The sequence below is a fragment of the Electrophorus electricus genome, chromosome 16, assembly GCF_013358815.1.
Source record: "Electrophorus electricus isolate fEleEle1 chromosome 16, fEleEle1.pri, whole genome shotgun sequence".
Taxonomy (NCBI): Eukaryota; Metazoa; Chordata; class Actinopteri; order Gymnotiformes; family Gymnotidae; genus Electrophorus; species Electrophorus electricus.
Genome location: NC_049550.1, coordinates 1,036,603 through 1,055,000, shown reverse-complemented (window position 1 = coordinate 1,055,000; position 18,398 = coordinate 1,036,603). Strand labels below are relative to the sequence as shown.

Here is an 18,398-nt window from a genome sequence, read left to right as displayed (position 1 = left end):
ATATACCCATCATACAGAGTCTATAATCTATCAATATACCCATCATACAGAGTCTATGCCTATGCATGATTGGTGTTAGCCATCCCCACTCAACCCACTCTCAGCCACTCTGAATCCACCCTCAACCCACTCAACCCAACCTTAAACTACTCAACCCACTCTAAACCACTCTCAACCCACTTAATCCACTCTCAACCACTCTCAACCCACTCAACCCACTCTAAACCACTCTCAACCACTCTCAACCCACTCAACCCACTCTAAACCACTCTCAACCCACTCAACCCACTCAACCCAACCTTAAACTACTCAACCCACTCTCAACCCCTCTCATCCCACTCAATCCACTCTCAACCCACTCTCAATCCACTCAACCAACATCACCCACTCAACCCAACCTTAAACTACTCAACCCACTCTCAACTACTCTCAACCCACTCTCAATCCACTCAACCCACACCACCCACTTAACCCACTCTCAACCACTCTCAATCCACTCAACCAACATCACCCTCTCAACCCACTCTCAACCCACTCAATCCACTCTCAACCCACTCCACCCTCTCAACCCACTCTCATCCCACTCAACCAACATCACCCACTCAACCCACTCTCAATCCACTCAACCAACATCACCCACTCAACCCACTCTCAACCCACTCCACCCACTCAATCCACTCTCAACCACTCTCAATCCACTCAACCAACATCACCCACTCAACCCACTCTCAACCCACTCCACCCACTCAATCCACTCTCAACCACTCTCAATCCACTCAACCAACATCACCCACTCAACCCACTCTCCACCCACTCAACCCAGTCTCAAACCCCTTAAGCACTCTCAACCCACTCAACCCACACCACCCACTCAACCAACTCTCAACCACTCTCAACCAACTCCATCAACATCACCCACTCAACCCACTCCCAACCCACTCTTAACCCACTCCACCCACTCAACCCAGTCTCAAACCTCTTAACCACTCTCAACTCACTCAACCCACTCAAGCCACTCTCCACCCACTCCACCCACTCTCCACCCACTCCACCCACTCTCAACCCTCTCCACCCACTCCACACCCACTCCACCCACTCTCAACCCTCTCCACCCACTCCACCCACTCTCCACCCACTGTCAACCCACTCCACCCACTCCACCCGCTCTCCATCCAATCTCCACCCACTCCACCCACTCTCCACCCACTCCACCCACTCTCCACTAGCAGTGACACTGCCATGCTGCCTCACACATCCCATCCACGCTGCTGTGCCCATTACCCAACAGAAGCTGCCATTGTGCCATGGTCACGCTCTGCAGCACACGCGTGTGTGCTGTGTGCATGCCAACACAACCGAGCTAATACCGCTGCTTTTCCATGTGGGTCACAGACAGAAACATCCAGATGTTTGCTGAGTGTATTTTTATATTCTTCTCCGGAGCGTGAGTATACTGTTCTGGGATCAGTTTTTCCTTTCAGTACAGAGGTTAATAGTCCCCCTTCAGAGAAATATAAATAAATCAAATGTTTTGATAATCTATCGCCATGTGAGCAAACAGACAGACTTCATGTATACAGTATAGCCGCAAAGGTGCTCTGCTAAAAATAGCATGCCATGATGTTGTTTAATCGCTGACCTGAAATCAGAGACCAGGCCATCCATGTACGTACATGTTTAGACTTTTAATCTGGTCACGTCGGCTAGCAATAATATTTATCTTTGTGAGCGGGTAAGAGTGTTTTGTTTTTTTTCTTCCAGCCCTGGGTCTCGGCTGCCCATCGTCGAGGCCGAGTGACAGCTGCCGTAAACGTGTTCTTTGCACCACCCTAAAGGGGCGTGTCTTGTTGGTGCCACACCTGGGCCAGGTGATGCCATGGGAACGGATCCTCGAAGACACGCCGGGGTGTTTTACAGCATTTGTGGAAGTTCATTGTTCGAGAATCTGGTGTGCAGACCTCAGCAGGAAAGTATGCATGCAACCAAAGCAGAGCTTGAACTGGGGGCACATTCAGAGTGTGTGTGTGTGTGTGTGTGTGTGTGTGTGAGTGTGTGTGTGTGTGAGTGTGTGTGTGTGTTTGTCAGAGAGTCATGTATCTTTTGGACGCGCCATGCTCTGTCTTCTGATCTGCACTGCAATGTTCACCTTCGTCACACACACCGACAAAAAGCGCAGCAGGAGCCCGTAGGTGTGTGTCGGCACCATCCTCTTCCTCTTTATGTCAGAGGAAGCGCTGGTGCCGTGAGGAAGATGCGTCACGTGGCACAGAGTCTCTGACAGGCAGGACGGGCTGATCTGAGGGCGAGCGTCACTAGACAAGTGGGGCAGAGAGACAGAAGGAGCTAGGGAGAGAGAGAGAGAGAGAGAGAGAGAGAGAGAGAGAGGGGGAGAGAGAGGGAGAGAGAGAGAGGGAGAGATAGAGGAGAGAGATAATAGAGAGAGATAGAGGAGAGAGGGAAAGAGAGAGAGAGAGAAAAGGGGGAGAGAGAGAGGGAGAGATAGAGGAGAGAGAGAGAGAGAGATAATAGAGAAATATAGAGGGGATAGGGGCTAGGGAGAGAGAGAGAGGGAGATAATAGAGAGAGAGAGGGGGAGAGAGAGAAAAAGAGAGGGAGAGATAGAGGAGAGACAGAGAGAGAGAGAGAGAGAGGGAGAGAGAGAGAGAGATAATAGAGAGAGAGAGAGAGAGAGAGAGAGAGTCACGGAGAAAGAAACAAACCCGAGCAGACTTGGAGACCAGCCGTGTGCTGGAATCGGAGCAGGGACTGCGAGGGCACAGACAGCATCTAAAAATAGCTGAGGGCAAATGTGCCAGTCAACGGGGTGGGGCGGGGTTAGGGGCGGGGCTTGTGGACACTGGTCACCGCTGCTAATGTGGAGCGAAGACTGACAGGTCAGGGGGACGTGAGCACTCGTGTGCTCCAATCAGAGAGGGTTCGGCTTGTCCAATCAGAGAGGGTTCATTTTGTGCGAGTCCTGCCAGACCTGTACACACACACACACACACACACACACACACACAAACTATAACTAGAGAAAAGATGTGCACTGGTGAGTGGAAACCTGAGTAATTTTTCCCATAATGCAGCAAGGCCCTTGGTGCCACAGCTGTTTCCGTGACAACATCATTGGATGTTGTTATCCCCGAGACGTAATTACTCCCCAAAAGAGCTGGCCAGTGACAAGATCAACATATGCAACTCCTTCCTGTGCTCAGTCTCAATGGCTGTAGCTGAGAATCTGAGACGCAACGTCAGCGCTGAAAATATAGATTATCATAAATATATGATGATGTAAATGTTAATTTTATTATATATGATAATCTAAATTAGCATAAATATATGTGATGATGTATATTAGCATATTATCTATGAAACCTGGCTGTGTGTTTATCTGGTTGTGTGTTTATCTGACTATGTGTTTACCTGACTGTGTGTTTATCTGGCTGTGTGTTTACCTGCCTGTGTGTTTACCTGACTGTGTGTTTATCTGGCTGTGTGTTTACCTGCCTGTGTGTTTACCTGTGTTTACCTACACTATCCAGCCGGACGTCTGACACGACTCACCCTCCAAGTTGGTCCATCGCTCACATTAAAACCAGGCCACTGCAAATTAGCAACCGGGCGACCATCAAAATACCCAAACGAAATGGCACCCAGCGTCCCGGAACATGGTGGAACTGTCCGAAGAAGAACAACCACTCAGACGTGAGACAGTGTGATCGCTCCCTTTGGAATTTGGCCCTGGGACATGCACGGCGGTTCCAGACTCATCCGGTCCGCCCCAGATCTGGCCCCGTGAGCGCTGGCCCAACAAGAGCTCCTGATTGTGTTCCCGCTCACGGGACAGCGGATGGCCTGTGAAGCCTTGCAGCTGGTTCTGGTGTGTGATGGCGGGGTGAATACGTCCTCTCAGTGGAAGGACAGTGAGACACTGGCAAGCTATGAAACATTTAATTACATCATCGGAGCGGTTGGGTGAGGGGGTTCCAGGGAGACCGGGACGTCTGAACGTCCCCGGGGGGTGTATGAGAGAGACGTCTGTGTCGTCGCGGAGACGGAAGTGTAGCCCGCCCCTGTGTCGGCAGGTGTGCGTCAGGGCGAACGCGGCGGCAGCTAAGTGGCACTCGGCCTCTTTTAAAGTGTCGGCAACTGAGTTCTAAAAACTCCCGAAGGTTTACGGTTTGTTAGTCAGGAATAATTAAGGAACGGAGATTCACGCATCATTCACACGGGCGTAAAAACAGCGTCACCTGATGATGGTGTGATCTGCTTTCAGACGCTCTGTAATGGAGCTGAGATCAGAGGTGGCAGACAAAGTCTAAACTTATTCCCCTGTGTTTTTCCAGACACACCGAGCCTCAGAAAGTGCCATCGATATCCGCATGAGGGACTTTACGGCCCAAGGTGTCTGGAGTTTGCATAAACAGGGAACTTTCAGGCTGTTTTCTGTCCCTGGAATGTGCTGTTTATCCATGTCCATCCGGGGAATGTAAAAATAATGCGGCCGTCAGATAACATTCCAGCCTGGCATGTGTATAATAATAGCAGATTTATACCTGCTAAAACATCACCTCCAGAGTGTGTTTGTGTGTGTGTGTGTGTGTGTGTGTGTGTGCATGCTGGGCTGATGCGTAGCTAATGCGGATGGTCTGCAGGGTGTGTGTGTGTGTGTTTGTGTGTGGGTGTGTGTGTGTGTGTGTGTATAGCTAATGCGGATGGTCTGCAGGGTGTGTGTGTGTGTGTGTGTATAGCTAATGCGGATGGTCTGCAGGGTGTGTGCGTGTTTGTGTGTGGGTGTGTGTGTGTGTGTGTGTGTGTGTATAGCTAATGCGGATGGTCTGCAGGGTGTGTGCGTGTGTGTGTGTGTGCGTGTGTGTGTGTGTGTGTGTGTGTGTGTATAGCTAATGTGGATGGTCTGCAGGGTGTGTGCGTGTGTTTGTGTGTGGGTGTGTCTGTGTGTGTGTGTGTGTGTGTGTGTGTGTGTAGCTAATGCGGATGGTCTGCAGGGTGTGTGTGTGTGTGTCTTTTGGCTGCATGGAGGTCCCCTGCCTCAGCATTCAGAGACACACACGTATATTTGATCAGCCCAGCAGTGTACTGTATGTCTGAAGGCCCCTATCTCTCTCTCTCTCTCTCTCTCTCTCTCTCTCTCTCTCTCTCTGTTGCTCTTCCCTGACAGACAGGGTCTCCCTCCGCTATCTGCAGAAGCTGTTTACACACAGGTGTCAAGTGTGCACAGCTTACGCAACCGCTATGAGCTCATGCAAACACTTTTTATGGCCCACCATTCACATGGGCTCGGCTTTGCCTGATAAATATCCTTGAATGTCACACGCAGCATCGGATTAGAAGGAGAATGTACATATAGTGGTAATAAATATTTACACAGCAGACGTTTTCTGGAAAGGCTCGGTTTGGCCCGTCAGGGCTTGGTTTGGCCCGTGTAGATGACGCCAGTTGTAAGGACCATAAGAGTGATTTTTCTGCACGTTTCATTGTGGTAGGCCTTTTAGAGAGCCAGTCACACACGCACGCACGCACGCACGCATGCACACTTTTCGCAAGAGCATCAAATCAGCGAGGAATGTCTTTGTTCTTTTATTCCATTTTCTTTCTAACTTTCTTTCTTGTTTTATTGCCTAACATTTGAGCGTGCACGGAGCCAGACTGCTGAGCTCCAGCCGCTTTGAGGGAGCTCCTCGAGCGATTTGCATACATGGCGTAAAGCTGAAAGGGCGCGAACCCAAAAAGCAAACTCCGCCCTCGAGGAACCGCGCGCCCGTGTCCCCGGTGAGCTCCGAGAGCGCGCAGAGGCGATCGATTATCCCACCGCACGAGAGACGCCCGCGGATATTTAAAAAGGGCAGAGAGAGAGAGAGAGAGAGAGAGAGAGAGAGAGAGAGAGAGAGAGAGAGAGAGAGAGAGAGAGAGAGAGAGAGAGAGAGAGAGAGAGTTAAGTGCGTTAAAGACACCTGGGAGGGTGAAGGACAAAGCCGTTGATTTACGCTTGCGTGACTTGCCTAGTTGACGTTCACTGACGTTCATTCTCGGTCCTGGCACGCACGTGCACAGACTCACGTGCGCTGATCCAGCCGTACAGGTGTGTGTGTGTGTGTGTGTGTGTGTGTGTGTGTGTGTGTGTGTGTGTGTTCCACATCGGCTTCTCTCTCGTCTCTCAAACATATTAGCTTTGGTACAAAACTTGCTTTTTTTGTTTTTTTAATAACCTGCTTTATTGAATGTGTGTAAAGTAATCTAGAAGTTGTGCACAAATCAGGAAGGAAAAAAAAAGAAGGAAATCTTATATTTCAGTACAGGAATTAAATATTCCATATTTAACTGTAGCACTCCATAGAAATTGTAAATGCTTGTAAAACATATACATATACATACATATATATATATATATATATATGGCCGGTGTGTGTGTGTGTGCGTGTGTGTGAGTGAGTGTGTGTGAGTGAGTGTGTGTGTTATATATATATATATATATATATATATATATATATATATATATATATATAAATAAAACCGGTGTTTCTTACCATACAGTATATGATGTGCATTTGTCTGGTGTAACACAGACTTAATATAAAACGTATTTACACCTCACCAGAGATTAATCATGACCACATTAAAAGGCACACAAACATATAAATGTTAAATTATCTACAAATATATACAGAATAAATACATTTCATTTGCGCTGATAGAAAATAAAGCTTTGGTGCTTGTACATACAGTAAAACGTTTCAATTCTCTTTCCTTCCTTTTGTTTTGGCTCTTTTTTCGACTGGCATCCTGAATAGCTATCATGCTGAGAGAAATTCTGTTTTATAATTTACAATCCTCAAAGAAATTCAACTGCCCGGTACAAGCCAGTAGCCAGACTCGTCCGATACCGCGCACGACGCGCGATCCCCGCGCAGGACGCCCCTTACTCGTAGTAACCCCGATTGTCGCGTGCCGTCTCTGAAATGGCGTGCCGAGTAGTGCAATTCTTTTCTTTAAATGATGACTTGCAGCAATCGCTGGGACTAAAGACCCAGAGAGAGGAACAGCGTTACGGACAGGGAGCGTTACTGTGGCCTCAGTCTCCGCGGGCTAGAGGTAAAACGGAACGAGTGCTTCTCGGATCTGTCACGAGGATAGATTTAAAAAGCACTGGGGGGGTGGTTTGGATTTTTTCCATGGCACATGAGATTAATGGCAAATGTTCAGTAATGAACAGAACCAATGGACATGATGACCCTGACTTCCCACTCTCTGGCTGAATTACGTTAGGCCTCGGTGTCCTCTGTCCACCGCGGGGTTGAAACAGGAGGGTTAAGTCTGCTCGGTAATCTAACAGTTCACAACGACAGCTACAACATGGAACAATAAAGGCACTTTAGGCGTGGTCTTCGCACCCGCGCGGTTGCGGCCGTGGACGCGGCTCAGGTGAATGCCGTCTGGTGCTCCAACACCTCTAGGTAGTCCGGCTCCGTGTGGAGTTTGGCCTTCAGTTCGAAGTACTCGTCGGTAGTCTGCTCCACCGCGACCTTCCTCGGCCTGGCGTACACCAGCGCCTCCATCAGTTTCAGCTCCTCGTGTTGGCCGGGAACCATCCCGTCGGTGGCCGGTGGGAGCTGGGGGATGTTCCTCTTGAGGTATTCCGTGATTCCAAGCTGCTGCAGCTCTCGCTCTCGCTCCAGGAGGCTTCTGTACAGGGACCCGGGGTCAGCCAGCGGGACGAACTCGCCGGGGCGCTCGTTAGGTGTCGGGGGCGACCCCCTGCCCCCGTCGGTCAGGCCGGCGCGGCCGCGGCACGGTTTCTCGGCCTCGTGGTCCTCCGGGTCACGCTCCTTGTGCCGTGAGCAGTAGCTGGGGTTCCGGCACACCTGGACGACGGGGCTTCGGGGCACCGGGTCGTACATGCTGCCACCGTGCCGCTCCGCCATGTGGTGGGTGGTTTTCCGACCATACATGCTATAGTGGAGGTGGATGGGGCTGCTCTCGCGAGGCTGCTCCTCCGTCTGCTTCGACTTGGATTCCCGGCGCCGCCGGTGCAGCACAAAGACCGCCACCCCGGCGGAGCAGAAGATGACGGTGAGGAAGAGGATGAGCAGGCAGAGGATGAGGACAGAGAGGGGAATAGCCTCGGTGAGTGAGTGGAAAAAGCCGCCAGTGCCCAACTTTGGCGCCGCCGTGGGCTGGAGCCCGAACTCGGCTGACGACGAGGAGTGGGTCACCAGGCCGGGGCAGAGAACGTCGGTCTTCAGACTCCTGATCTCGCCGCTGGATACCTTCCTGGGGCTGTGACACAAGATGGGTCCTGTCGCCATATCTTTCTTCAGTCTCTCAAGCCACTGCTTCAGGCTGACCAGGTCACAGGTGCAGTCCCACGGATTGTCTTCCAGGTGAATCTGCTCTAGGAAGTCAAGCTGATCCAGCACGTTGCTTACCGGCAGGTGCGTGAACAAATTCGTCCTCAGGTTCAGCTTGGTCAGGGGCACGTTCCTGAATATCTGCGCCGGCAGAGCACTGAGTAAGTTGTTGTTCAGGAACAGGAGCTTCAGTTTGGTCAAGGGGTTGAAAGATCCAGCCTCTATCTCCTTGATAACATTGAATTCCAGATACAAGCTCTCCAGGTTGTGCAGGCCCAGAAACATGGTTGCAGAGATCTTCCCTAATCGGTTTCCATTGAGGTAAAGCTTTTTCAGGTGGCTCAAACTCAGGAAGGTTTCGTTGTCTACGTAGTCGATTTGGTTGTTTGCCAGATTCAACAACTCCAAACTGTCATAAGTGACAAAGTCGTATTTCAGGAGTCTCTGAATCATGTTGCCAGTCAGGACAAGCTTGCTGGGACTCTGCTGCAGGATCCCCAGGTCCGATATCCTCTGAATCCCGCTGTCTTCACAGTGGACGAGGAACCCCGCGATGGGATGGCGGAAGCAGGAGCACTGCGCGACGCACAATGTCCTTGGGGCGTGGGCGGGTGTGGGGATCTTGGCGTCATCCCCGGTGTCCGGCACTTGGAGCACCCTCGTGGAGGGCGTGACCGCCATGTCCAGAGACTGCGAGGGCTCCTCCAGGCTGATCTGGGTGTGTGAAGGACACAGGACGTCCCTCTTCACCTTGGCGAGCATGCTCCCCCTGAGGTGATGGGGGCTGCTACACACCACGTCCCCAATGGATGCTTGCGCGCGCATGTTTTCCATCCAGATCTTCAGGTGTACGATCTGGCAGTCGCACACCCAGCTGTTGTCCTCCAGCAGGAGCTCGATGATGCGGCCCACGTGCTCCAGAAAGCCCACGTACGGCAGCGTCTGCAGCCGGTTCCCGCGCAGGTCCAAGTGGGTCAGCGGCACGAAGCGGAAGATGTTGGCGGGGAGGAACTCGACGGCGTTGTCGTTGAGGATCAGGACCTTGAGGCGCACCAGCTTGCTGAAGGCCCCGGGCTCCACCACACGGATGAAGTTCGTGTCGGCCTGGAGGTACTCCAGGTTCACCAGGCCATGGAACGTGTCCTCCTTCAGCATCACCAGGAAATTGCTGTTGATGTGCAGCTTCTTCAGGGATCCCAATGCGCCGAACACCCCTGGCTCCAGCTCCTGGATGCTGTTGGCACCCAGGTGCAATGTGACGGCATTCTCGAAGCGCTCCATGTCTTCCGGAAGCAACTCCACCAAGTCGTTTTTGTACAGGTTGAGGTGAAATGGCCTGTCCCACCCTACCTGGACCTCTGAGATCTTTTTAATGTTCCTGTCCTCACAGTTCACATGTAAAACTCCATCCTTCTCCTCACAGGAGCACAAACCATCACAGGCTCCTCCGAACCAAGACTCAGGACCCTCACTGTCCCGTAAACAAGCACAAGTGAGGAGGGAATGGAAGATGATGAGCCTGGACAGCATCTTCCCACGGCTCTGAAACACACAAGAAAAGAAGACCAGAGATTACTGCAGACTTTGGATACCACAACATGAAAACGAGAATTTTGACGAACACAGAATCAAATATCATGGAAATATCACATCATTAATAAATCACGGAGCAGCAGTCAGACGGTAACTGCTTTATTTAATAAATAAATAACATTTAACTTAGTAAATAAATAATATTTAATTCAATAAATAACGAGAAATACATAGAATATAACATTATGCAGAACAAGCTGACCGGGAGTAAAAGTTTTGTTTGTTAGTACCTGCTTAGTACCCTGGAGCTTTCAAACCTAGACACTGTTTCAGTACTGTTCAGAACATTCAGTAACATGGACATCTCTTCAGTACTGTTCAGAACATTCAGTAACATGGACATCTCTTCAGTACTGTCTAGACCATTTCAGTAACATGGACACCTCTTCAGTACTGTCCAGAACATTTCAGCAACATGGACACCTCTTCAGTACTGTCTAGACCATTTCAGTAACATGGACATCTCTTCAGTACCGTCTAGACCATTTCAGTAACATGGACACCTCTTCAGTACTGTCTAGAACATTTCAGTAACATTGACACCTCTTCAGTACTGTCTAGACCATTTCAGTAACATGGACACCTCTTCAGTACTGTCCAGAACATTTCAGCAACATGGACACCTCTTCAGTACTGTCTAGACCATTTCAGTAACATGGACATCTCTTCAGTACCGTCTAGACCATTTCAGTAACATGGACACCTCTTCAGTACTGTCTAGAACATTTCAGTAACATTGACACCTCTTCAGTACTGTCTAGACCATTTCAGTAACATGGACACCGCTTCAATACTGTCCAGAACATTTCAGCAACATGGACACCTCTTCAGTACTGTCTAGACCATTTCAATAATATTAACCCCTCTTCAGTACTGTCTAGACCATTTCAGTAACATGGACACCTCTTCAGTACTGTCCAGATCATTTCAGTAACATGGACACCTCTTCAGTACTGTCCAGACTATTTCAGTAACATGAACATCTTTTCAGTACCGTCTAGACCATTTCAGTAACATGGTCACTGTTTCAGTACTGTCCAAAACTTTGTTACAGAACATGAACACAACCTCGACCATGTGACCCTGCCACAGTGCTGACACAGAGTGCATGTTGGGTCGAGTTGGAACCTCATTAAGTGTTAATCCTAGCCTATAAAAAGAACAGATGAAAATGCATTTAGACAGAGTCTGTCTCTTAAGATTCCTACAAGATAGAAATAAACACTGTAATGGCCTTTGTGGTTTATAATTTTGCTGGATTATTCACAGAACGAAAAAGTGTTTGACGGTTGCAGAAAAGCAAAAGCGTCTGAAGCGTTTCCGCGGGAGTTAAGTCTCGGTATTAAAAAGAAATATGCTCACTGTGTTGGAAACTGGAGCCAAAATGGTGGAGGGATGTAGATGCCTGATAATCAAAGACCACCGCGGCTGGAAACACTGACACAAAGTAGTGGGAGGGCAGAAAGGTCGATATAAGGCTACAAATGACAAGACAGCCTTTAAACTGGACTTCAGGAGATCTCTCCTGTCAGAATTAGGCAGGTGTGCTTGTCAGAGAGAGAGGGAGTGAGAGAGGGAGAGAGAGGGAGGGAGAGAGAGAGGGAGGGAGAGAGAGAGGGAGAGAGGAAGGGAGAGAGAGAGAGAGAGGCCCTGAACATGATACAGCAACTTGTGTTTCTTTTGATGTTTCTCATGAAGGAAAGCTCTGATAAAACACACACACACACACACACACACACACACACACACACTCACACGCATGTGCATGCACACTCGCACACACGCACACACACTCACTCACACAGACTCACACACACACACTCACGCACATGTGCACACACACACACTCACGCGCACACCCGCACACTCGCACATGCGCATACACGCACACACACTCACTTACACACACTCACACACACACTCATGCGCATGTGCATGCACACACACACACACACACACTCACGCGCACACACGCACACTCGCACACTCGCACACGCGCACACACTCACTCACACACAGTGTCATCTATTTCCAATTCTAATCATCATTATTGTTACTTTATTGTAATTATCATGTAACTTATTGTTAGTGTTGAATATATTTAATACTTTCTATATCATTTATTAAAAGGGGGTGGGCAAAAATGAAAAACAAAACCAAAAAAACAGTGTTGGCATGTTGGTTTTGTTTGCTGTGAAAGCAGTGTTCTCTTAACGGACTGGCCAATGGGCCTCGAGCGCCTCGGTATTAAGCGTGTGATTGGTCAGCTTGCATGGATCACATTTCATTCTGATGGCTCCATTACTCACGGCAGGCGCAGTCACTGCTGAGCCGCTGCTCAATTTAAAAGCGATTTGACGTTTGTTCCGGAACCGATCGGCCAGTCGGGTCACCGTGGGCCCATGCGATCTCTTTCTCTGGATTCGATTGGCCGCGAGGGTCACTGCAGTATCAACCCGACGTGTCCCCGTCAAAGATCACACTGCGATTCCACTCCAGTTTCATTTTGAGCGAAGCAGGCCGCGCGCTCTCCGTACACAGGGCGGTCTTTGATAAAGTAGCGTGCGAGGTTGTTTACCTTCTCCTGGCCCTCCGCCACAGAGAGAAATAACTCCCGCTCTCTCACCGGCGCTAATGTCATTCCCAGCCGCCGAGGGGTCCGCGTCGCGCTGAAACCTCCCCGGGGCCGGGCGCCTCCGTGAGCCGGACAAACGCACGGTTCTGTTGATTTCCCCACTGAAATCAGGAAGCGACGGATGGGGCAGACACCTCGGGCCCGTCCCCGCCGAGCCGCGAGCAGAAGGTGACGGCAATCAAAACTCGCCGCCGCCTTCCCGCCCCAGAGATGGCGGCTCCGGGGTAAACACAATTGGATTAAAATGACACAAAAAATATCAAAGAGGCAGAAAGTCCCCGCTGTTCGCCAACGGGCAGCCGGTCGGGGTCCGTCGGGGCCTGGCCTCGCCGTACCCGCGCTAATTCCCCGGAAGCCTGTTTGTCGCCATAGTGATCCAAAACCCCCATAATAAACCTTTAACGCGTGTTTCTGTGGTCGTAGGAAGACGTGGATTGAAACAAAGGAACCGTTTTTTGTCAAGAAGGCTGCCATTTCCATCGTATCACGACACGTCCACGCTGCGCACGGGCCGCATACAGTGTCGGTTCCAGACAACTGTTCTTTGGTGACGTCTAGCTCTGCCTAACTCCTCGGGGCTGTTGTGACCTTGTTTTTGCGGGCAAACCCATTTTCATAACACAGGGATGCTCTTATCTTATCGCGGGGGGTGTAATTCAGTATGCGTGGGCTTCGCGTGTGTGTGGGGCCGGGCCATGTGCGCATGTCCTGCGGTTTGTGGTGATGAAGTTCAGACAGGACCGTGCCGCGGTACAGGGACGACTTCCTGTTCTCAGGAATTGATTCCTGGGGGATGGCAACATGCACAGACGACACGCTAGTCAGTGCCGGCGTGTTGCTGGATTTTGTTTTGCCACGTCTATGCCCCTTTGCATGGACTCCTCATGAATCGATGAGAATGCTCATCTCTGTGCTGACCCACAGTAGGCACGGCGTCCCGTGGGACGGGGCTGGGAGAAGAGCCGTTATCCGCACCGCTGTTGGAGGAGCGGCTCTGCGGTGCTGGCGGGAACATAGCTGGCACGTCTGCACGCCTCATCCCCTTGCTGACCACGTCAGCCTCCACCCGTATGGCTGTAACACCAAAACTCTTCTGCGTGGGAGCGGAAATAACCCTCCTTTCTCCAGCTCTGACTCATAACTTATGGAAAACATAAAACATATGCACGCGCTGTCCTGACTCAGAACAGACTAAGCAGAAAGTGTTTCAGTGCATTGTGAATGCATGCAAATGGTTACATTAAGGTTAGCGTTATGGTTAGGGTTAGGGTTAGGGTTAGAGTTAGAGTTAGGGTTAGGGTTAGAGTTAGAGTTAGAGATAGAGTTAGAGTTAGAGTTAGAGTTAAGGTTAGGGTTAGGGTTAGGGTTAGAGTTAGAGTTAGAGTTAGAGTTAGAGTTAGAGTTAGAGTTAGAGTTAGAGTTAGGGTTAGACTTAGTGTTAGGGTTAGGGTTAGGGTTATGGTTAGAGTTAGAGTTAGAGTTAGAGTTAGAGTTAGAGATAGAGTTAGGGTTAGAGTTAGAGTTAGAGTTAGGGTTAGGGTTAGAGTTAGGGTTAGGGTTAGAGTTAGAGTTAGAGTTAGAGTTAGGGTTAGAGTTAGAGTTAGGGTTAGGGTTAGAGTTAGGGTTAGAGTTAGAGTTAGGGTTAGGGTTAGAGTTAGAGTTAGAGATAGAGTTAGAGTTAGAGTTAGAGTTAGAGATAGAGTTAGAGTTAGAGTTAGAGTTAGGGTTAGGGTTAAGGTTAGAGTTAGAGTTAGAGTTAGAGTTAGAGTTAGAGTTAGGGTTAGACTTAGTGTTAGGGTTAGGGTTAGGGTTAGGGTTAGAGTTAGAGTTAGAGTTAGAGTTAGAGATAGAGTTAGAGTTAGAGTTAGAGTTAGAGTTAGGGTTAGGGTTAGAGTTAGAGTTAGAGTTAGAGTTAGACTTAGTGTTAGGGTTAGAGTTAGAGTTAGAGTTAGGGTTAGAGTTAGGGTTATGGTTAGGGTTAGAGTTTGGACTGTGGTTTCTAACTCTGGGGATTTTGGAAGCATTGTCGATACAAACTTTGAGTTATTCCACGGGTTATTCCATAATCTGCTCCCGATATATCCGTGTTCTAAAAACGGGGACGAAAAGCAGAGGATGTCCCACCTTCCCTGTTCTCAGAGGACACGCAAGATGATAAGGAATAAGGGGAACACAGGGGAATTGAGGAGTGTGTGTGTGTGTGTGTGTGTGTGTGTGTGTGTGTGTGTGTGTGTGTGTGTGTCAGTATGTAGATTGCAGCAGCTTTGAAGCGGCTATAACAGAATATCACACCATGTAATATACACCATTATTGGCTCAACTTCTTAGTTTTAATATTCCTTTAGGCTTCACTGCTTCGACTGACAAGATTTATGAGTTATGAGCGAGCTGCAAAAAGAAGCTAAATCAATAAACAAACAAAGAACGAAAGAAAGAAAGAATTAATGGATTCAGCTGGTGCGAATTTGGGGATGTTTACTGTTAAACAAATTTGCTACAATTATTTAGCTTTATATCTACATCAAATACTGTGTTTGGGAAGGAATTCTGGTGGCACACACACACACACACACACACACACACACCTATCTGCGAACCGGTGTCACCTTAGAACAGGTTGTCCCATTCTCCAAGTCTAAACCCATATTTTCTCCACTTCTAGAAACTGTTCCACTCACATACACACACACACACACACACACACACACACACACAAACAAGCTGTGTGTGGGCCAAGAAATGTTCTTTGTGTTTGTAAGCCCCCTTTAGCAGATGATGGGGTGGGACTGAAATATGAGGACACTAAAGTATGTGGTAACAAAGCAGAGTTGAGTACGGCCTGTCATCAGAGCTAGCCAATCACCGCGCAGCATTCCAGAAACGAGAGCCCTTGTCATCAGAGCCAGCCAATCACCACGCAGCGTTCCAGAAATGAGAGCACCTGTCATCAGAGCCAGCCAATCGCCACACAGAGTTCCAGAAACGAGAGCACCTGTTATCAAAACCAGCCAATTGCCACGCAGCTTTCCAGAAATTAAAGCACCTGTCATCAGTCAGCTAATCACCACGCAGCATTCCAGAAATGAGCGCATCTGTCATCAGAGCCAGCCAATCACCACACAGCATTCCAGAAATGAGAGCGTCTGTCATCAGAGCCAGCCAATCACCACGCAGCATTCCAGAAATGAGAGCATCTGTCATCAGAGCCAGCCAATCACCATGCAGCATTTTCAGGAAGCGGCTTGCTTTGCCTATCTGCCCTGGAGCGGCAGCTACCATGGGAAACCAGGGAGAGCAAACGATCACCTATGTGTTAGAGAGTGTGTGTTTGTGTGTGTATAAGAGTGTACTGTGTTAGAGAGTGTGTGTGTGTGTGTGTGTGTGTTTATAAGAGTGTATTGTGTTAGAAAGTGTGTGTGTGTGTTTATAAGAGTGTACTGTGTTAGAGAGTGTGTGTGTGTGTGTTTATAAGAGCGTACTGTGTTAGAGAGTGTGTGTGTGTTTATAAGAGTGTACTGTGTTAGAGAGTGTGTGTGGTGTTTATAAGAGCGTACTGTGTTAGAGTGTGTGTGTGTGTGTGTGTTTATAAGAGTGTACTGTGGTAGAGTGTGTGTGTGTTTATAAGCGTGTACCGTGTTAGAGAGTGTGTGTTTATAAGAGTGTACTGTTGTAGAGAGTGTGTGTGTGTTTATATGCGTGTAGTTTTAGAGTATGTGTGTTTATAAGAGTGTGCTGTGTTAGAATGTAAAAAATGTGTTTTTAATAGTGCATGATTGAGTGCATGTGTGTGTGTGTGTGTGTGTGTGTGTGTGTGCATATGTTTGTGGGTGTATGTGTGTGTGTGTGTGTCTGTGCATATGTGCATATGTCTGTGTGTGTGTGTCTATGCTGTGACTGTGTGTGTGGGTTTGTGTGTGTGTGTGTGTGTGTGTTCTGCACCAGTGCGTGCATTCCAATGCGTTGCTCCACACACCTCCGACCTACAGGGGGTGACACTACTGTAGTCATTCACACAGCGAAATTCCACTTAAGGCCACACAGGATCCCGCATGCGAAAGGACCCACAAACGTGCTCAGGTGTGTCTGAGATACACGTGAACAGCTTATTCAAACCTAACTATATTAATTATTAGATATGAATCTACTGGACAGGTAACAGTTAGCATCACAGGACAATCTTCACAGTAAACAGATATAATGGTGTAATTAGATATACATATAAGGTTGTAATTATATATATATATATATATATATATATATATATATATATATATATATATATATATATATATATATATATATAAATAATGGTGTAATTTGATGTATATATAATGGTGTAATTAGTAGCCATCTGTTTACTAATGTCCTCTGTCTCTCACATTCACTAGGCATTAAGGATGGTGTGCGCGCGTGCGTGCACGAGAGAGTGAGAGAGAGAGGGGGCTTTTCCGCACCCGCTCAGTTCCGTAGCTTTGTTGAACGGGTCTTTGCAAGTACGAAAGTAAACGAACAAACAAATGAACAAACAAATGAACAAACGAACGAGCGCGGAGGGCGGCTCGTGCGTCCTCGTCCGTCCGCCTAACGAAGCACGCTCCAACTGCACGAGCAGTACCGCGTGCGTTAAAGCGCAGTGGGACGACATGAGCGGAGCCGTCATGCCCACCGCCTGCACCAGCGCCCCGTGCAAACGTCCCTAAAAGACACGGACAGCAGCCTCGTGCAAGCTTTAACACGCGCAACAGTCAGGTGATTTCGTGCAGTAGCGACCCCAAAACCAACAACAATAACAACAACAATTACTAGGATTATTATTGTTGTTGTTGTTGTGATTATTATGCTGATGATTATAGTCTACTCGGGTCTCCAGCATTTCTCGTGATAAATGAGAGGAACGTCACAGATCCATTAACTGTTTCGTGTTCGGTTAAACTCGTAAAGCGACACTTACCTGAGCGCGAGTCCAGGTGTGTAATCCGCGTTAACTCGGGTTTACTGAATCCTGCGCGCACGCGGAGTTTCGCCCCAAAAGCGCTTCTCTCCGCGCGGAAGTTCTCCGCAGCATCACATGCAGAAGTCCGCGTGGACGCTTCGCGCGCAGTCGTTATCCGTCGCGGCGCGGAGCAGCGTGCGGCTCTGTGCCCGCACGCGAGCGAGTCCTCGAACGCAGCAGCGACCCGCCGTCCGCCTGCGCGTGTGGCTGCTGACGTTTTCAGCGCGGCGGAGACTCGTGCTCCGTCGCCTCTGGTTCAGCCCGTTGGCGCGAGCCAAGCAGCATGCTTCTGGATTGCTCGACTGCACGCGAGCTCCTCCTTCCTCGAGCCTGGCGACAGCTTTCACGAGGGCAACTACTTCGCGCGAAGGTAAGTGCGTTCTGGCATGTTGTGGAAAGTGATAATGACTCTCTCTCTCTCTCTCTCCCTCTCTCTCTCTCTCTCCCTCCCTCTCTCTCTCCCTCCCTCTCTCTCCCTCTCTCACTCCTTCTCTCTCTCCCTCCCTCTCTCTCCCTCTCTCACTCCCTCTCTCACTCCCTCTCTCTCTGACAAGCACACCTGCCTAATTCTGACAGGAGAGATCTCCTGAAGTCCAGTTTAAAGGCTGTCTTGTCATTTGTAGCCTTATATCGACCTTTCTGCCCTCCCACTACTTTGTGTCAGTGTTTCCAGCCGCGGTGGTCTTTGATTATCAGGCATCTACATCCCTCCACCATTTTGGCTCCAGTTCCCAACACAGTGCGCATATTTCTTTTTAATACCGAGACTCAACTCCCGTGGAAACGCTTTCTTTACGCATACAGACGC

General features: G+C 49.1%; 1 protein-coding gene across 1 annotated transcript; it reads right to left on the bottom strand.

Moving 5' to 3' along the window:
- Positions 1-6,540: 6,540 nt before the first annotated feature.
- slitrk6 (SLIT and NTRK-like family, member 6) lies at positions 6,541-17,748 on the bottom strand. The gene is made up of 2 exons (XM_026996071.2): positions 17,549-17,748; positions 6,541-9,911 (listed from the first exon to the last, which is right to left on the bottom strand). Exon 2 carries the CDS (start codon positions 9,897-9,899, stop codon positions 7,440-7,442), a length of 2,460 nt encoding a protein of 819 aa, XP_026851872.2. The 5' UTR covers positions 9,900-9,911; positions 17,549-17,748; the 3' UTR covers positions 6,541-7,439.
- Positions 17,749-18,398: the final 650 nt, after the last annotated feature.